The 21583-nt window shown below is 41.8% G+C and overlaps 1 protein-coding gene across 4 annotated transcripts in view; it reads left to right on the plus strand.

Moving 5' to 3' along the window:
* Positions 1-21583, plus strand: part of CARMIL1 (capping protein regulator and myosin 1 linker 1) — a 312625-nt gene that overhangs the window by 251045 nt on the left and 39997 nt on the right. For all 4 annotated transcript variants that reach the window (XM_058285333.2, XM_058285334.1, XM_058285335.2 and 1 more), the window contains exons 27-29: positions 1127-1302; positions 4377-4464; positions 6578-6730. In XM_058285333.2, the coding sequence (XP_058141316.1) occupies positions 1127-1302; positions 4377-4464; positions 6578-6730 (417 nt within the window). The remainder of the gene's footprint in view (positions 1-1126; positions 1303-4376; positions 4465-6577; positions 6731-21583) is intronic.

Raw genomic sequence — 21583 nt, forward strand, 5'->3', positions numbered from 1 at the left:
TTTTCCCCAAACTCACCTATTAGTTGATGCAGTTCTAATAAAAATTCCAACATGTTTTAATGGCACTTGACAAAGCTTATACTAAAATATGCGGAAAAGCAGTGATCAAGATAGCACAGACACTTATGAAGAAGAACAGGAAGATTTTGAGTCTTGCCCTATCACATATTAAGACTTATCGTAAATCCAAATATTAGGACACTATGCAGATGTAGACAAACAATGAAATAGAGTTCCCAGAAATAAATCTAAAGTAAAATTGAGAGATCCCTGACTTTGCCCAAGGTCACTGGGCTACTATTCAAAGGAGTTTGAGGCTAAGAATCACGCCCTTTCCATAGAGAGGGCCATGTCGCCTTAGGCAAATTCTTTAACTTCCGTTAATCTCACATTCTGAACTGTTAAACCATCCAATACATAGCTGCTCTACCTGTCCTTCCAGATATTCAAAGGAGAAATGTGCAGAAATGGTTTTCAAACTCTGAAGTACTATATACATTTTTTGGGCTACTGTTAACGTGGTTTATATAGTACCGTATAAATGTATTTGGCTATTAGTTTTATTATTGTTATAATTATTATATGTAATTCTAAGGTTCTTCTTTAGAAAGAGTAAAACTGGCAGTGATTTCTTTGATTTCCTGCTACTGTTGTTTTGGAAGAGATTTGAATCATCCCAATTTTGGGATTTCTGTGATTTGAGGAACTTACGAGAGTTCCTAAGTGATATATTTTCTGGGGCATATCTGTAAATTTATTTTCTAGAACCAGGGAGAAAAATCTGGTATGGTAACATGACAAAGGCTCGCTTTTGTTTTGTTTTATACGTCTTGTCATCGAAGCCTCTGTTATTTAAGTAAAGCCAGCACACGCCACTTAAGGTGCCAGAGTGAAGCTGGTGTGGTGCGCCAAGGGTCTGACTTAAAGCGATTGCCTGTAGTCAGTGAGCATCCCTCGGTCAGGGCCACCGGTCGCAGCTCAGAATGGCCGGTTCCACCCCAGACTCTCCTGTGAGCCCGGTCCCCGTCCCCGAGGGCTCAGGTGTCCCCACTGAGCTCCTTGGTTTTATGGCAGTGCCCTCGGGTGCAGTGTCGTCATCTGTCCCCTCCGCTCTGCTGCACTGCAGGTGCTGCTTGAGTCCATGGTTGATGCTGCCGAGAATCTTTGTCCAAATGTGATGAAAAAAGCCCACATGCGACAAGACCTGATTCATGCCAGCACTGAAAAGATTTCCATCCCACGCACCTTTGTCAAAAATGTCCTGTTGGAGCAGTCTGGAGTTGATATCCTGAACAAAATTAGGTAGGTTTCGAATGTGAATAAACCCGGGCTGGGCTCTTTCTGTGAGTGCGCTTGAGCCGCGGTGAGGAGTGTTGCTCTTGGCTTTGCCCATCAACTGTGTGCTTAGACACGTCTGATGGGCACAGGCTGTGCACATCGCAGCTGTGCGCAGGTGCACAGCTTTTAAACAGAGGAAGAGGCCGCAGGTGCGCCTGCAGTACTGAAGGGCATCTAGTGATTTGTTCTCCTTAAGGATCTTATTCTCCAGAGGGGAGTGCAGGGAATTCCTGTTTTGTACTTCTGAAGTTTACCTTCTACCTTTATAAACCATGAACCTGAGGACTGAGGTCAGTTTGCTTTCTGTCATCTGACTATTGTTAGAAAACGCACAGCCTATAAGGAAGAAAAGAGGTCCACGAGAACCTCAACATATTTTGCCTTCGGGTTGATTTCAGTGAGTCTGTGGTATTATATATGTGCTAGCAGTGCCTTCGGAGTATTTGCTTAGACTTCTGTCTGGAAAGGTTTGAAAAATAGGCCAAGAAATGGATATTGAGAAGCTGCGATCACCAACAGACTTTTAAAGTTTTTACCTGGTCGCTGAGATAATTACCACCATTACATTACGGCTCAGATAATTCTCATTTGTGTTTCTTAGTTGGGGAATCGGATGACTTGAAACAAAGTTCAGAAACATTTTTAGCTGCCCATTTTAATATTTAATAAAAAATCTTTCTGAAAAGATTTACATGTAGCAAAAAGAATTGTTCCTACCTGGAGAGGGAAGAGCTAGGGGTGGTGGTAACACATATTGATGTGGCTAAGTGACAGTCTGTGAGAAAAATGAGAGTCAAAACCATTAGATAACTGTGTGGATATCAAATGCTGTCTACCTGAATGTTAGATTATAGAATTTTGAGGATTTAGGAATTCCATAGTATCTGGACAGTTGCAGTTAGTCTAAGATATAGCAGTCATCTTCTCCTAAAAGCTCCTGGCACCTACTCAGCTGAATTATAAGGTGATTGGAAGCACTCGAGATGTATAAAAAAAGACATTTGGAGAGTTTATGGGGATTCCCCCAACATAGATTGGGGACCGTATGTACTCTAGCTCTCTGGTTTGCATAGTCCTTATAACCTGTAGTTTCAGAATTTTTCATTGACCCTCCTGAATTATTAATGAGAAGAACTCTTGTCACCATTCTTTCATTATGCTGAACTGAACCGCCAGCAGATCCCACTCTGATGCCCTTTATTGGGGTACCAAATTCTGTCAATTACAGCCATGTCCCTTGAAAACAGGCACATTCTGAAAATGGAATAGCAGTGCAGAACTCCCTCCGTCCCTGGCTCAATTTTGCAATGTCCGCTGACTCCCTACTTGGCTTTCTATAATGCACTGCACCAAGCCCTGATGGAATGGAAGTATGCACACCCACCTGTGCTCGAGTGCGTTCCTGTCCAGGTGTGCACATGCAGGTTCAGGGGGCCCATTTCCTCCAAGCGTTTTGTAAACTGCAGGCTCCACCAGCAGGGAGGTAAGGCTTCCAGTCACAAAGTGATGGGATGTTCCTACTCAATTAAAAAATAATTGCATTTTTAACACAGCCTTTCTTTTTTTGTTGCTCCAGTCTGGAATTGATAAACCACCCTATCTCCCCTTGAGAGAGAGAGGAGGGGAGAGAAGGAGAGAAGCAAATGAATGCCTTTACAAGTTTTATGAGGTAGTAAAATTCCCAACCATGCGTGAAAAGAGAAGCTCTCAGGCCCCTCCTCTGGACGTTTGGGGAGACACAGCAATATGTATTTTTAATAAGAGTCCCAGGAGAATCTGATCAGTGGACACTGCTGGGGGATAATACTAGAAAGTATCAGAGCAACCATATAGCTAGCAAGACCTTGTTTCAGGGGCAGGAATTAATGAAACATCCTTTTACTTTTTTACCTTTATCCCAGGAAAATTTTCAGTGCAGGCATGTAGTTAGTTCTTCGTCACCAGAAAAACCTTTCTGAGCAGGGTAATCTCAATGCAAATTGTTGCACTGATATTAGAAAGGTTTCCCCTGTTACACAATATACTTTTTAAAATTTAATTTAATTTTTTAATTAAAATTTTAAAAATTAAAAAATTTTTTAAATGTTAATAGATCATACAAAACATTACATCAAAAAACATAAGAGGTTCCTATATACCTCACTCCCCATCCCCCACCCCCATCATTTTTTTGTAATTGTATTTTTTTGAATATGCTTTCAACTTCAGCTTAAATAATTTTATTTTGGTAACTCCTTCCCCTGTACTAAAAACTTAAAAATTGTTGACTTCAGACGCATGCTAAACGTACGGAACGGTGTTAGAATGTGGATATCCATCTCTCTAGCACATTGATCTTGAAATATAGAGGGTTATTCAGACTGAAAACACACCCGGAAGTTGAGTCCTTGGGCATACCAAATTTCTAAAACGCTAACCAACATGGCGACCACCTGACAGAAACCTTTGTGGCTAGTATGTTTATTTGTGAAAACTAAAGCCTCCCTCTGTTAGCTGGTCACCTTTCTGAGATTAGGCAAGAGGCACTGAAACTAAAAATTTTAGTAACCTCTTCATAAAAGGCAAGAATACAGTGAGTTTGAACTATCAAGGTAAGAAGTCAAAGCAGAAGCATTGGTGAAAAAAGATATTTAAAAAAACGAAGGGGGTGGGTATAACAGCCAGCCCAGACTGCCTCATTCAGTCCAGCCCAGGCTGTTTTCATTCGTGTCAGCGGATGAATTGTTCCTTCCCATGTGGTGCATATGGTCCCCATTACTTACGGTTGTCTTTCTCCAGATGTTTTTCATTTCTGTCATGGAATCTTGAGTTTTGGAATTGCAGAGGCAGGTTGAAATTGGTAAAGAAAGTCTATTACCTGCGTGTTTAAGGCTTAGTCTTTGGACATCCTTTTCCCTGTTCACACGTTCGTATAGTCTATTTTCAGAGGCAGATGCAGAATCAGATTTGACCATATATCAGCATCGCACCAAGGTCGGGTGGTTATTTTTCTCTCTTGCACATATTAAATTGCTGCTCTGTCCTTTGATTTCACACAGTGAAGTGAAGTTGACAGTGGCCTCCTTCCTGTCTGACCGAATTGTGGATGAGATCTTGGATGCACTCTCACATTGCCACCATAAACTGGTGAGTGCTGTGACCCCCTGGAGAGGGGTCACATTCCATGGTGCTGGGGGGGCAGGCTAGCCTCCAGGCTCCTATCCTACACCTCTGTCCTCGTTTTCCTCCTCCTTCTTCTTCATGTTTCTAGCCATTCTAAAGCATGTTAGAATTTCTCCAGCAGAAATGACAGGGTGAAACAGCAGCGATATTATCCAGAAATCTCTTTGTTCATTAATCAGGCAACTAAAAAGTTTTGGTAGGAGATGATGTTGAGAGTGAAGTCTAATATTAGCATTTTTAAGATTATTTAATTTATCTGAGCTCAGATAAGTGATGGAGCATGTGCTATTCTTAAAAATGTGGTGGGAAAATGAAACATTTGGAGTCCAAAGAAAGTGCAAGAGCCAAATGGATACACTCTGGTGATTGGTAGCTGCTGACTGCCTAACAGGTCTCTGGGGATACAGCTAAGGTATAAAAAATGAAATGCCTCTGTCTGGAAGACTGGTCCTAGCACAAAGCAAGGCACTTCACTTCTAATATCAGTGCACATGGAAAATAACTCAGAAATTTCGTGTGTCTTGAACTTTATAGGAAGTTCTCTGATGTTTTATAACATTATATCTTGTGTCTCAAAAATATTAGCCATACGAAGCAGCAGAAATCTTCCAAGCAAGTTATGGCAGTGTTTTTTCCTCCAGAGAAAGAGCTGTACCCTAACTGTAGGTTGTAGGTACCCAGTTTTATAGCATTGAATTTTGGGATGACACTAAAGAAAACCCAAATGAGAGAACACTGATAGTTTTTTCTACATGAGGCAGACAAAATGAGTCTTTTGAAAACTTCATTTGACCACAGTGTATAAGACTATCAGGTAGATCTGAGAAATTCAGAAGAAGCTTTAAGGGAGTTGTAGTTTGCCAGGTCCAAAATATCCAAACCCATTCTCTCTTTTTCTCATTGTTCATTTTTGTTGAATTTTACCAATATAAAATACCAGCTCATCTCCAGAGAGTTAAGTGCTCTTCTCTAGTTTCTGACACATTGAAGAGCCATGTTATTGTTTGAGCTCCTGATTCAGATTTTTCTTTTTTGTAAGTAATCATAAACAAAGCCAATACAGCATCCGTTTTAGAAACAGCTTATTGGTAGCCTGCAGTGCCAGGGATTGCCTCAAAATATTTATTTGATAACACAAATACTGGCTATTGAATCACTATGACTCTGCATGCCAGAACTACACTGAAAGTTTAAAATTTTCACTTTTCGTGGTTGCTTTTATTTGAAGATTTTAGAAAACTGCTCAGAAAATAACTGCTTTTTAAAAAATTTATTAAACAATTGGAATGGGATTGTGTGAATGTATTTTTGTTTTGGACTTTGCTTTAATATTTATACTACTGATGGGGACTTTGAGAAGAAAGCTCACCTGTTGTGTGATGGAAGTAGCATCTTCACAGTGAAACCTGTTTTCAGTGACATTCTGATTACATTCATGTTTTTTCTCCAGCTTAAAGTTCAGCAGTTTCCCCAGAGGTCCCACGGCATTGTCAACTGATTCTCATCATTTCAAAAGAATGAAATCAAAGTTTCTGGTGGCAAACCAGCTCAGCTCTAGACCTTCTTAATTTCAGCCCAGCTCCTTTCACCTCTTATCATTTAATTTTTAAGGTTTGCCTAAAGCACAGACTGGAAATTAATAAATCGTATCAAATATGGAATTCATTACATGAAGACAATGAAGTTAACAGTCATTACTGTTTTGTTAGCGATTTCTTTCTTTTCAGCCCTTTAAAAGTAGTGAAAGTTGGAATCATTTTATTTCCGTTATTAGATATAGAAGGAAGTTCTTTCAGAGGAAATACCAAATAAAATTAATTCTTCTAGATTAAGTAGTCTCCTCATTTGCTAAGAGAGCTTTGTAATTTCTTGCCTAAAACACTCTGTCCTGCAAAGGGAGATAATAAAAGAGGTTAAGTTGCTCTGGTGTGAATTTATTAAAAATTTGTCATTAACCACTTGCCTGCCTGGTCCTCCACGGCGCCACCTTGTGGGAGGCATTGGCAGGAACGCCGCTAGCCAGCCCTTGCTTCGCGCGGGGCCTTAATTTCTCCTGCTGTGTGTCTTGACTCCCTAGGCTGACCATTTCAGTAGACGTGGCCAGGCCTTGCCGCAGCAAGAGCCCTTAGAGCTCGAGTTGGCTGAGGAGAAGCCAGCAGTGAAACGCTCCCTCGTCACGGTGGAGGAGCTCACCGAGCTAGAGCGCCTGGAAGATCTGGACACATGTATGGTAAGACACTTGCTTTGGTGGCACCACAAGCCCATCCGGTGGACTCTGCTGCTGTTTAAAATCGAGCCTTTCCCAACCAGACTGAGCAAAGCTTCCTTCCAGAGAAAGACTTGTTGTTTTTTTTTCCAGAAACAGAGGCTGCTAGTGAAGTTCTAAAGCTTAAACTTCAGGGCCTGGCCTAGCCCGGGCTCCTTTGAAGGTCCCCTGTCTAACTTTGCTTTTATTAATTTTGTACTCTTTTTCTTAAAGCGTCTCTCCCCCACCTTCCCCTCATAGCCATCCACTTCCTACCCCAATTGGAAAAGCTTCACTTAACACAAAAATCTGCATCTGTCTCTGTAACCACAGGGGGAGGAACTCTTAAATGGATGAGGAGAAATCAATTTTGTAAATAAACTTTTAAAAGTCATTTATGACAGGAAAATATCTTCGATAAAGCTGTAGCCATTAAAAACGTAGGGAGGAGGGAAGCCGATATAGCTCAGGGGTTGAGCGCCTGCTTCCCATGTACAAGGTCCCAGGTTTACACCCTGGCACTTTTGAAAAAAAGAGTAGGGAAGAACTTTTTCCCAAATAAAATATGTAACTGTGTCACTACATAAAATAGGTAACTGTGACTTTCTTCGTCCTATCATTTTTTTTCTATGCTGCTGTTTCTGTGCTTCTTCTACACAAGTTTTTGGCATACTTTAAATCTGGATTTCTTGTCAAGTACAGATTGTTTTGTTCTGTCGACTTGATGTGCTTCCGAAGATGCAAGAAACACTACAGTGTTTTCATAGTGGGACTTGATTCCTTGCCCATTTTCTAAATTTCACAGGGGGCAACCATCTGCCTACGTAACTAGAATATTTAGGTTGTTGACGTATATATATTTTTTCTCTGAGAACAATTTGGCTTCAGTCCTTATTTCATTGTTTTTAGAATTATATTAGTAGTATTGCTTGCTTTACCATTATAAACAGGTGTATGTGGGTATTTCATTCTCTGAATTCTGTGTGTGTGTGTGTGTGTGTGTGTATATATTTTTCTTTTTTTACTAATTCCTTGTCATCTGAGAGGGTGATAGTAAGCCCATACTAGGTTTGGATTACTTATATGTCCAAATGTTTCTTCATTAGTTACTGGTTTTAGTGATTTTCAGATGCAGCCATTGTTAAGGAATAATACTTGTTTTTAATTTTTGAAGCCAAGGACGATATATCTGGTGTGGCAATATTGTTTTTCTAGCTAGGAAAAGAGTACAATGCTTGAAGTAGTTTGTTTTTTTTATAAACCATTGTTACTATTTTTTGCAGCCTGTGAATAGCATAGTAGTATGCCCACCAGATAAAACCTAGTCATACTCAAGAAGAGTAGTGGGAAAGCTTAAGATATAATCCTGAATTTCAGGCAACATTCTAATATAACTAGATAAAGGGACAATTTTCTATATAACTATATAAATCTATACATATATACTCAGTCTATATGGAGGGAATTATCAATTTTTAAAGCTTACATGACCAAAGGGTTGTGAAATAAATGTTTAATAAGTATTTTAAGTTTTTTTTTTTTTTTTTTTTTTTTTTTTTTTTGCATTTTGAGACAATAAAACTCAGACACTGTGTTTCATAGGATAATTGTTCCAGAAAGCTCTTAGGTTAGGCCTAAAAGAAAGTCAGTACTAGGAAATATTTTTAAATTAAACAGTTAAGATTAACTCTACATATTACGTTTCCTGCCAGAATTCTTGGGGCATGTATAAGTTGGAAAGGGGTAAAGGAAACATGAGCTATTAAAATGCATCTTGTTTATAGGTTATGTACTTGGGATTACAGAGTGTTGGTTATGAAAGTCTGGCTTAGCTACGATCATGTTGGTTTTAAGTTATATATGTGTAGTTTGCATTTGTTTCATTAAATTGTTCTTTGTTCTGGGAAAGAAAGAAATAGGTTGTTCTCTTCGAATGAAATGGGGAGAGAATGTGGGAGAGGAATCATTTAAAAATAAAAAAATGCTTTCACTGGACCACCAACAGATTAGATGGGAAGCCATACTACATGCCCAGCTCATTGTGACTTCCAGTTTACAAAACGTCCTTGTTGCCATGACACGTAAGGCAGGAGCCGTGTAATTGTCTCTGAACAGCACTCCAAGGGCAATCCCACTCAGAAGGGTGACTTTTCCCTCGGCTCAGAAGGTGAAGGAGGCAAGCAGTTAGGGCCATTTCTGCGATGCATCCTGGTTGACTCCTAGGGCAAGGAACAGGGCCCAGGGCCTCAAACACTGAAGAGTGATGGAGAAACATAAGACAGCGCTCTCTACGAAGAACAAATGTGGGGGAGAATTGCTAAGTCACTAAAACAATATTTTTTTTCGGTTCTAACAAATTTTGTCCTTAATCGTTGCTCAGTAATAGAGAATCAGAGTTACCATTGCTTTTGGTGTTAGATTAATGAGAAAGAATATTTTTGTGTAAAAAGTGAAAGTTGGTGGCTTTGGTGCTGTAATGCTTTCCTTGGTACTCTCAGCCTAACCATCCATTCTCAGCCACCATTTTACATGGTGGAAGCCACCCCAAGTGCAAGGATCCCTGTCCTAAAGAAAATCTGTCCTCTGAGTTTCGGTCTTCTTTTCCTAAGCCAGTGGTGGAAACCCAGCTAATTTAGAAGGAAGAGAGTATTAGCTTAGCCTTTTTAATAACCTGCCCTGCCACTGCCCATAATCAAAATAGCACATGACTATTGTCTGTCTTTGATGCCTATTACTGAGTATTTCAAGTGGTAATACTCATGTGGTGCCATTTTTTAAAAAAAGGCCTTAAGTGCATTTTTCAAGGGAAAGAAATTTGATTTGTAATGGTTTTCTAAATAAGCCTGTGCATTTTGCTTGTCAGCATTTATTTCTGAAGTGATCCAGGAAATTAGGACCCAAGGCTAACTGTTGTGTAGAAAATTATTAGAAGGAGAAGAGCTTAAGTACATGCATGCAACTTTCTCTCACCTGGAATTACAAGCCCCTGGCAGGTAGAAATTGTGCTGCACGTGGAGCTGGAGCACTTTTGAATTTGATTGCTTTGGGAGGTGCTGGAGCTTTACTATTACAATACTAAAATGCTTATAGCCCAAGGAGCTGTGAAAATTCCCCTACCACATTCCAAAGTAGCTTTGACTCATCACCAACCTAGTCACGGATTCAAGATTCTTAACAGATTCTGGCACTTGGTGTACATGATGTCCACTAAATCAAGTTTTTAATATTTCTTCCATTCCTCCATTGTTCAAAAATCAATTCCATTTAGGTTTATAAGTTTCTCTCTTTTTTTTTTTTTTTTGAAGATTTATTTCCCCTCCCTTCCCCTGCCCTGCTGCTTTTGCTGTCTGTGTCTGTTTGTTGTGTGATCTTCTTTACCTGTTTCTCTTTTTGTCTTTTCTTCTCATCTTTCTCCTCTAGGATTCACCAGGATTCAATCCTGGAGACCTCTGATATGGAGAGATGTTCTCTGTCAATTGCATGACCTCAGTTCCTGGTCTCTGCTGTGCTTCACCTTGTTTCTCCCTTTCGTCTCTCTTTTGTTGTGTGATCATCTTGCTGCGGGACTCGCTTGCATGGGCACTGGCTTACCACACGGGCACTCAGCTCACTATGCGGGCACTCGGCTCACTGTGTGGGCACCCATGTGGGCACTTGGCTCACCACGCTGGCACTGGCTTGCCACCCAGGCACACTTCCTCTTCTTCTTTTTCACCAGGAGGCCCCAGGGATCGAACCCAGGTCCTTCCATATGGGAGGCAGAGACCCTATCGTTTGAGTGACATCCACTTCCCTATAAGTCTCTCAAAAAGACCAAAAGTTCTAATTGCATTAGGGATGATTTAAAGACATAATTTACTGGTTGTAGTTTGTAATAACATGAATTTAAGGATTGTCTCCCTGGAGATAGAAATAAAATAAACTTTATGATTGATTTCTTTGAAAGAAATCCATCACTTAGTCAACAACTTTTAAACTTAATGCTTTGACTAGTGAGGGATGATATAAGAATGATTGAGTGATTTGATGGGATCTGTTATCTGCTAGAGGGGTGGCTGAGAGCTAATCAACCTTAATTTCATAAAGTTAAAAAAGGCTGTTATTTTAAAATGAAGTAATGAGAGGTTAATCATTTTTTAAAGATCTCTTTGTCTCCAATCAAATAAATGAACTTTTTCTATGAACTAGAAAAAAGTTAAGAGGTCATCTGGTCTACCTGGTAGGGGCCAGAGGGGAAGAAAGAAGGGAGCAAGGTCTGTTAAAATAACCTGCAATGTTTTCCCAGCTAGAGATGCTCTCGTGCCCCCAGGGATTCTGATGTCCCTTTAACTCCTGGACAGAAAAATCTGAAGTATGAAAAGTCATCTTATTTATTTTATACAAACATTTATATAGTTCCTATGATGCGTTCTAAACTCTTTTTGAATATTAGCCAGGTTAATCTTCATAACAGTCTATTCGTCAGGTCTTCTTCATATCTTCTATTTAACAAATGAGGAAACTGAGAGGCAGAATAGTTAAATAGCTTGCTCCAGGGTACACAGCTAACGAGTAGTGGAGCCAAGAGTCATGGGCACTTTGGTACTTTTGGTACCAGAGTCTGTGAGCTTAACCAGTCTGCTAATCAATATACAGGTTTTATATATGGTTTATAGTATATATTTCTTCTGATCAGAATTACATTTCAGGTGTGTTTTCTAGGCTGTTTTGTTTTATGTAAAATATCTGTTTACTAATCCCAGATTAAGTCAATAGGCGAACAGAAACAAACGGAAGGTACAAAAGTTAAAGAACATAAATGCACGCTTGCAGTTTAGTTTTGTTTTTAATTAGAGAAGTCATAGGTTTACAGAAAAATCAAGCATAGAATACAGATTTCCTGTATACCACCCAAGCCTGCAGGTTTTAAGCATAAGTGGGGACAAGTATCCCGTCAAAAATCTGACGCGCTCCCTTGTTATCCAATTGATAGAAATGAATCTGCCCACTTTGGGCTTACCTGGAACATTCGGTGCCTCTCCATATGTTACTTTGTTGGTGACAATGATTAATTAGCTTTCTGATATATTTCTTATCATTTCAACACACATGCCTCATGTGTCATGCAGGGCATGTGTTTACTTGGAATCTTTATTGTCCACAGACCATCTGCTCTTTTCGGCAGTCAGGCGCTCTTAGTAAGTCAATGTTCTGAGCCACATCCTTCAACTTTAGCTTCTCATTGACCCTTGGGGTACTGAAGGATGCAGTTCTCATCTTACTGATGAGTTATCTCTAAAGGTTTAATTTGTCACTGTGTAATAATATATATGGTATACCTTTAAAGAAATAGCAGAAGTTTAGGGTTTAAGATAGTATGCCAAGTGGGTGAAGACACAGTGTCTGTCCTTTACGTATAACCAGCCATTAATTTTATGTATTTTTTTTCAGTTATTTTAATGAGTTATTATAACCATTTTAAATCAAAAGATATTCATGCAGAGGAGCAGTTCATCTCCTTACTGCTCTTTCCTGGGGAAAGAATTTTAAAAGGCTTGAATCCATACATTTTTTTATAAATACATCTTTGTGAATCCTTTCTCCAATGATAGAACAATTATCCTTCCATAACAAATTCAACGTCAAATTTCAGTGTATAATTTTTAAGCTGTTTAATTCAGACTAAACTTCTGCAAAGTTCCATTTGTCCTCATCTAAACACTATTTTTCTTTAACAAGAAATTGCCTCACTTTCAAGTACCAGTAGTTATTAATTGAATTTATCTATGAACAGTGTTGCCAAGTAGAGACTATTAAATCAATATGTCATTTAACATTAGTTGCACTAATATTAACTGTGTGCAGAAGCTTATTCATGTCCTAACTGGTAATTCTCTCATCGTTTTATTCATTCTGTAATGTCTTTTTCTTATTGATATCAGTTTGGGAAAATGAAGACTTAACATTTATCCTTAGTTTCCGAATCTAAATTTCAGAACTCTAGTACAATATATGAGGCCAACTAAAATGTGTATACATGTTCCTCAAAGTTTCCAGTAATTTTTGTAACAGTCCTTTTTGGAAATGCCAGGAACCGCCCCCCCCTCCAGTTTCTGGAGAACTCATGGTTCTCTTGGCATCCAGAGTTTCCATCTTTTTTTTTTTTAAGATTTATTTATTTATTTATTTCTCTCCCCTTCCCTCCAGCCCAGTTGTCTGCTCTATTTGCTGTGTGTTCTTCTTTGTCCGCTTCTGTTGCCAGTGGCACGGGAATCTGTGTTTCTTTTTGTTGCGTCATCTTGCTGTGTCAGCTCTCCGTGAACGTGGCGCCATTCCTGGGCAGGCTGCACTTTCTTTCGCACTGGGCGGCTTTCCTTACGGGGCGCACTCCTTGCGTGTGGGACTCCCCTACGCGGGGACACCCTTGCGTGGTAGGGCACTCCTTGCACACATCAGCACTGTGCATGGGCCGGCTCCACACGGGTCAAGGAGGCCCGGGGTTTGAACCATGGACCTCCCATGTGGTAGGTGGATGCCCTATCCATTGGACCATGTCCGCTTCCCTCCATCAACTTTTAATTTTTAACTGGCATGAGCATTTCTTGCAAAGGCACTATTCCAGAGAGATCATTCTGAGGATGAAAAGGAGGCCCGAGGTGCAGCTGTCCTGACTCCCGCCCCCTCCCCCAGGAGCCAGGGGTGGTCCATGATTCTGGACGCCTCACCTGCACCGTCATTCCTGGGAGGCTGAGAACCCTCTGCCTCTCCGCTGCTTTACCTGCAGAGTCCCAAAGCTCGCACTGAACCCGACTCCCCAGAAGGAAGATGGGGAGGACTTAGTAAATTCCCTTCCTTAAAAGACATGGGACACGAACCAGTTGTGGCTCGTTGGGGGATCCCCAAAACGGCATCCAGATCGTGCACCTGTCTTGCAGCTTAGAAATGATGATTCTTAGGAGCTTAACTTTGATATGCAATAATTATAAAAGAGAATTGTGGCCTCCCTTGTGAGTTAAATTAAGCAAAAGAGTCTAATAACCCGTGGATTTATAAAACAGAAATATCCCATTGATTACCTGTGTGTATGTGTGTGTGTGGGTGACATAGGAGTATACTTATATTTCCCTTAAACACACACACAAATGTTTAATCCAGTCTAACTTGTTAAGTCCTTTAAAGCAACTATGGATTTAATGACTCCTTGGAGAGAGTACAGCAGAACCAATAGGAGATAAAATAATTTCTCTGAACTTAGTCTCACCTCATGTTTCCACAGTGCCACAATGACACATTTGAAATGAACTTTCTCTTACATCAGAAAACTCCATATTGTCACTGCTTGCCAGTTGAAATCAAAGACTAAATCCCTAGAGGACACAGATTTTTTTTTTCTTTAATTTCTGACTTAAACGGACAAAAGAGTACCTTTATTAAGAATGCACTTCTTGTTCATCATATGTATACAAGAGAGCCTGTCTAAAGGAGGAGGAGAGAAGCCCTACAGAGGACCTGTCGCCCTGAGAGAGGAATAGGGAATGGCTGGAGGAGGTGAATTCACTTCAAGGTGTTGGTGAATTCTTAGATGGAGATGAGCTATCAAAAGATCTCTTGAGCCTCAGAGGGTCATTCATTCATTTGATGCTTATTTTAGCTCCACTGTATACCAGGCCTAGTGCTTGGGTTACTTGGCTTCTTGCTACAAATGGAAGGTCCATGAAGTGGGCTGGGTTGGATGGCAGAAGTGGGAATCCAGTTCTGATGACCACAGAACTCACATCCGTGTAAATCCCACACATGGTATTTTCTTGGTTGTTAAAAGATGTGAGTCTTACTGAAATGAAGAAAGCTAGAGAGCCTTGGATTAGTACAAAATTCATCTCGCAATCCGCTGGTCACAACCCCAAAATGAGCCAGGAATCAGTTGAATGGTTGTGACCAACAGTAATAAAAAACTGATCTGAACTAGAGCATAAAGTAGGAATGAGAAGTATCAGATTATACAGATGTTTGTTCCAGGTATGTATGTGAAATTGGGTTGTGACATGAAACACACTTCTTAGAGCAAAACATGCTGGGGAACTTTCATCTCGGGTGACTCCTCTTCCCTGTGTATTTCAACTTTCCCACAGTAGGAGGTGCCCAGCAGCCCTTGTGTTGACTCTTCTTTCCCCGCTGCACCCGAAGGCAGAGCACAGGGGCAGCTGAGGGTGGGCTGCTCTGGAGAGCCCTTGCTACCTCTTGCTACACGCTCCCGTAGAACTGCTTTTACCAAAGCGTGCCTTTACGTTAGGTCACGGTCTTGCTTAAGGGCCATTTGAGGAATTAGCCGTGCACAGCCTGCTCCTCTCTGTGCTGTGGACTGTCTGGTCCTCTGTTGGGGTCCCTGTTGCCTTTATCCCCAGATGCCCTTGTCACTCGTTACAAATAAACACAGAAGAAATCCAGGTCTTTATCAGGGAGAGTGGACATGCCGAGCAGCCAGTTTGCTCTTTATGCCCTAGACATGGTGCATTGTGCTTTCACGTTCTGTGTCATGGCTTGGGCCTACCTTTTGAATTGTCACTTGAGGGTCTCAGAGCTGCATGTGCACTTGGCCAGCATGAAGTGTTCAGGGTCTGAAGAACTGAAGAAGTTGGGTTCAGCCTTAATTCTGGTATCATATTTTGTCATCCTAATATCCTTATATTTAAAAAATCTGTTCGTTATGGGCCCCAGCTCACTTTCTTAATCCAAGTGGTTATACATTATTAAAATGAAGTATTAGATGTTGTGGGAAAGTGCTCTAATAGGCCTTTATGCAAGTTACTACGGAAGCACAGAGAAGGGGCATTCAGCCCGGGGAGGGGGGCATCAAGGAGGGCTTCCTGGAGGAAGGCTCTAAGCATATGCCTGGCACACAGTAGGCCCTCTGTATCTGCTGGTAGATAGGTAGGTGCATTTGAAAGAGACATTAGCTGAGAGGAAATTCAGTAAGTAAATTTAGCAGAGATGAGAGACCTGGAGTCAGGAGAAAACATATCTTGAGGCACTATTATACTATTTTGGTATGATGGGAAGATGGGGGGATGAGGGGAGAGGAGCAGTAAAAGCTGGAGGGGAAAGCATGAGCCAGAGCACAAAGAGCCTTACAGGTCTCACTAAGGGACAGGAGGTTGGTTATGATTTATTCATTCTCTTAAAAAATTTTTTTTAATAAGAGAAATTGTAAGTTTACAGGAAAATCATGCAGAAAAGAGTTCTTATATGACCCCTCCCCGCCTTACTAGCACCTCGCATTGGTGTGGTGCATTTGTTACAATTGGAGGCATAGTGTGATAATTGTACTATCCACTATGGTCTGTGGTTTTCATTAGGGTTCACTGTTTTTTGTCCAGAGGAGGACTGTGGGAGAAAGGGCAGGTCTTAGCGGAGATCAGTGATTTCCATGTTGGGCCCACTGCCTTTGAGGTGCTTAGGAGGCCCCAGTGGGAAAGTCCAGGGGAACTGTGGAGCTGCTCTGGTGCTCAGCATCCAGGCCTGGCCCAGTGGTCACCTGTGCACAGGTAGAGAGCCTCCACACAGGTGAGCTCCCAGACCACCTTCTGGGAGGGCATCGCTGCCTCTTCACCTCCATAAGCACTTTACTTTTTCTGCATTCATGATCTTTATGTCAATTTACTTTGAGCTACCGACTTGTATATCCAAACGCCTACCTGCCATCTCCATGGAGGTGTCCGACAAGTATCTCAAGCCAAGGTGTCCAAACCAGAATCATTGCATTCCACCTCTAGCCCCTAGCCCTCCTAGTCCAGATGCAGGACACCGGCTTCTGCTCCATAGTTGTCCCTGTGTCCAGCAGTCAGCCTCCGTCTCTTTCCTTTCCTCACTCTCCATACCCGCTTCTGTCCTTTATCCACGCTGCCTTTGGTTCTTGCCTTTTGGCAGTTGGAGATTATGTTTGTGAGCTAATCTGTTCCTCTGGGTGGATGGCCTTCGACAGAATTAAATTCAGCTGGAGACTGACCTTTGATTCGCTTCCCTGTTAAGATTGCTGTAGGGTTTTTTATCAGACTGTGTTGGTGAGGTGTGACTCAGGTTGAGTCCCTGCCCCCTTGCTGGGCCTGACATAAATGGACTCACACAGACAGACAGCAGGAAGAGAGAGCTCTGCCATTTTTGATCCTGCCATGTGACAGCAAGGAGAGGCTCAAACAGCTGAGGCCTGGGAAGAGACGAGCCATTTGGCTGAGAGCCTACAGCTGACTTTGGGAAGAGAGCAGAATAGCCGAGACTAAGGCCGGGAAAGAGAGAACTACAGGACCACTTAACCACGAAGCCCCAAGAGGCTGGGCTTGTGGAGCCACTCAAGAGGAAAAGGTGAGCCTGGCGAAGGCTGAAGCCTCCACGGAGATGGGCAGCCATCTTGCTTCACCGCATGGCAACAGCCCAGGATCGCCAGTAGCTGGCTTTGGTGAGAAAGCATGCCTTGATTTGTACTTTCCATGGCCTTGGAGCTGTAAGCTTTTACCTCCAATAAATCCCCATTATAAAAGCCAACAGACTTCTGGTACTTTGTGGCGGCAGCCCTTTGGCAAACAAAAACCTGTGCTCCTTAAACAGACTTGTAAGTAGCACTTCTGCCTCTGCTCTGGTTCCCTGCAAGAAGTTCACCCCATACTTAGTAGCCGGAGGAACTTTCTAAAGTATGAATCAGTTTGGTTTCTAAGAAGGTGTGAAACCCACCCGTGATTTCCCATTGGAACCTTAGTCAGTCCAGCCTCTTCCCTTGGCCCATGAGGTGCTTCATGACCCAGCACCTGCCTCTCTCCTCTCCTTGTTCTAGCTCTCCTGTTCACATCTCCCCAGCCTCTATGGCCTTCTTTCTAGAACTCGCTGAGGCTTCCATCTCAGCTCTTGTTCTTTCAACTTGGAACACTCTTCGCCAGGTCTTTCCTTCTTCCCCCGCATTCAGGTGTCAGCTCCAGTATCTCCTCAGAGACGTTTCCCCTACCCCCCCACCCCCCCCAGCCAAAGAAGCCCTGTGGTCATTCTACCGTATTATCCTATTCTGTCTTCTCAATACTTACATATACTTGAAATGATCTTTCTTACTTGTGATCTTACCCACTTTCTGTCCATCTCCCCATCATAGAGTATAAGCTCCTTGAGGGCAGGGACTTAGTGTTTGTTGCAATGTCTTCCCAGTAACTAGGGCAGTGCCCAGCACATAAACATTACTTGGTAAATTTTATTTAATGTGCCACTTTGCATCGTAGTTACTTGTATGCTCTTCTTTTCTACTTGATCCTAAGCTCTTTGCTGGGACAGGAGTCGAGTCTTAATTTCTGTGTGGCTGATGTCATCAATACATATCAACAATAATCTGTTTCTCTAGGAGCTGTAGAAAACTCCTGTGTTTAAACCTGTGAGGTTCAATTCGTGAGGCCATAATGGGTTATATCCTTGGTGACTTAGGATAAAAAGGAGAAAATCAACCATCCACCTACAGCATGACATGCAGTGATGATGCTTTGTTACAGTGGCCATGTGGGGAGGAGGGAGTGGTTAGTAGCCACCTTAACCCGTTTTTCCCTGTGCACATCTCAGAGCCCAGAGATGTGAGCAGCCTCACCCCGTATCACAGTTAGTCAAGAGGCACCGAGCTGGGAGCCCACCTCCAAGCACTGTTGCTCCAAAAAGCGCATCCCTGGTCCTGAGGCTGGCACAGGTCCCAGAGAGAAAGGCCCTGGGATACTGGGGCAGGGAAGTGACATCTCTGCACCCAGGGTCCAGAGGATGACCCCTCTGTGACTCGGGTTAATTCTTTTCTCCTAGGGTTGTTGTTTTTTTTCCCACCCTTTACTGAGAGTCGATTCTACCCCATTGCAGCAAATCCTTCCACATCGTGGGGCAAGCAAGGCTGCCCACTTGATCAGTTTCACAGTGTGGTGGATGCTCTCAGCCCCCGGAAGCTGCCTGTGCAGAAGACATATATGTCCTTCCAGATTATGTCCTGGTTCCTCGGGCTGTCCCTGACTTTCAGTTGGGTAGTTTCCTTTCTTGCCTGATAGAATCTGAGGTTTAACAAATAGCCCCCAAGAGTAAATTACTTGAGCTGAATTACTTGAGCTGAAATATGGGGTGGAATTTCTTGAACTGAAATTTGGGAATTAAAAAAAAAAAGAATTGACCATCCACTCTAATGCAAGGTGCTCAGCGGGGCATGGGGTGTATATGGGAACTCTGTATGTTGATGCGTGATTTTTCTATAAGCCCACGACTTCTGTAATTAAAAAAACCAGTGACCTAAAATATGAGTGGATGGGGAGAGGAAACAAGTGCGCCGACTGTGCCTGATGTTTTTGATCATCTAAGTAAAAAGTGGGGTGCACCAGATAAACTCAACGATTCAGTCTAAATCTCTAGTTATTCCAGTTATTGTTTAGAAGCCTTAGTTGGGGACAGGGGGAGTAAACCTTTATTCTTCATCTGAAATGTGGACATTTAGATGGTTACATTGGCCCACCCACATTTTCAGTTTTCTTAATTGCACCACTATCATGGCTGGAATTTGATCCTTAGGACTTCCCAGTTCTTAGGGCCGAGGCCAAACCTCTCTCACAAGCCTACCCCTTAACAAAATTCAAACTATAAAGTATATGGCTTTTAGCTTTGGCCTATGGTATGTAGGCTGAAGAAAATCATACTTTCATACTGAAAACCAGCCCAGCACGCTTGGAAACTAGACCAAAAAAATGACTTTCACGCTCCCGCTATAACTGTAAAGAATTTCTTTTATATGTTCTAGTCTAGATTACAGAACCTTCCCTGTATTCATTTGTTGAATTTATAGATGCACTGCCTTCTTTGAGAAACTATTTTAGGTTGCAAATTTAATAATGACTGAACTAGAGATGAACAGGCCAGATGGTGTGGCTGGAGTTGAGGGGGAAATGAGAATGATATCCAATGGCAGACTTCAGGCCAGGGCCCATGCTAAGACTGCACGACTCTGTGGTGCTGGTGAAGGATGGAGCCTTGAGCCTGGAAGTGCTAGATTTAACCTCTGATGATAAGAATTGAGGTGAGTGACCGTGTCTTGTGCCTGGCCGGAAGTCTACCCAGAGCTGAGCTGTGGGATTGGTACCCACAGTCCAAGCTAGGGTTTTCCTCAGGAAGCAGCTTCAAATCCACTTCAGAGCCCTTGAACAATTGAAATCCAAAGACGTCATACCCATGGCTAAAGTGGCTTTGTCCTGAGAAAGATTTCAGAACATCCTGCATGGTGGCAAAGCCCCAGTTATGCCGCTAGCTGTGCGCCATGTGGTCTCCATTCCCCAGAGGCGGAATGAATTAACCTTCTGCACGCAGTTATTTCATGTTGAGACTTTAAATGTTGGAGAATGTCAGTGAAAGACATTCAGACAGCGGTTGTTAGAGTTAATATTAAAGAAGGACAACGGGCAGAGGCTGTGCCCACATACTTTGAAATCCATTCTCATTTTGTTATCAAAAAAGGAAAAAAATGTATCAACCTTCATACAGTAGCGTTCACCTTCACTTCTTCTTCATCTTAAAACAAGATCAAAGCCAGTGAAAACTCAAAAGTGGCAAGCAATGTATGTTGTTTTTGACAAATTTCCTTATGGGTGAAATAAAATATATTAGTAAAAATGGTGATCTAAAGTTTTAAGTAAATAACCATTAAAAGAATGGATCTGTAATTTTGAGAAGGATGTCTTGAGAGTCCATTCTCTTTGGAGAATCTCACCGGAGATTCTCTCTTGAGAATCCAGTCAAAGGAGATATTAAATAAAAGGAGTTGATTAAACTGAACAGTTTGACAAAGGTCATATCACAGCTTCCAAATCAGACCAAGTTTTAATCAGTTTTGGTGGTAAGCCATCTTTACCTGAAGCTCTCTTTGAGGTAGAGCAGGGGTCCTTAACCTTTTTTTTGTTCCAAGGACCCCTTTGCCAGTCAGGTGAAAACCATGACTTGCTAAGCCTTCCCTGTATAGTGTCCACACTATACCAAGTCCACACTATACTGTGTATTATTTAATAATACACGCCCACACCAACACATCCCCACAAGAATAATGGTTTTTAAAATTTCAATTCAAGTTCACAGACCCCTTGTTAAGAACCCCTGCTGTAGAGTTAGTAGGATAAAGGGGTTTTAGGATCTAATCTCCAACCAGCTTAGTGATCTCTGAAATTTGAGCCACTTTCTTTGTGACTATAAATCGGCAAGAACCAGGCGTGATTCTTGGTCTATTACGGCAGTCCTCCCACGAGCCCTAAGTCACCAGGCCCTCCAGTGACCTTCCATCTTTGCTATATGGCACCACTGGAGTTTATTTGAAGATTTTTAAAGCAGTAAAGCAAGTGTAAGATTTAGTCTGCTGTTAGCAATCTGTCATCTGCATAGAACTTCGTCTTCTATGGGTAAATCAGATGTGGTACGTCAAGCCTTTTTTGGGCTTGTTTTTACTTCATCTTGATGTCCATTCTGGAGGAGATTATTTCTTTGTTCTCTAGACCCTCTCATCTCGCCTTCCATTGAAATATGGATTTTCCAAAGAGCTGGAGCTAAAAGGTCTCTCTCAGATAAAATACCCAGGTGGAGGTTTTCAAAACTGCTTGTTCTTTTACAATAAAGAAGATGTTCAAATGGCATTCAGCTTTCCAAGACTGTTGGAGTAACATTGAGCTTAAAGCACAATAAAGTATTATACTTCAAGAATTTTCCCACTCAGTACCAAGTAGTTTCGTTCTTGAACCCATTTGTACGAAAAATGTGTTAGATTATATTCGTTCTTTAAAGAGAAGACTCAAGTGCAAATTTCACTTTGTCATCAGCCTCAAGATGAGTGAA

Source organism: Dasypus novemcinctus, chromosome 22, assembly GCF_030445035.2.
Source record: "Dasypus novemcinctus isolate mDasNov1 chromosome 22, mDasNov1.1.hap2, whole genome shotgun sequence".
NCBI classification, from domain to species: Eukaryota; Metazoa; Chordata; class Mammalia; order Cingulata; family Dasypodidae; genus Dasypus; species Dasypus novemcinctus.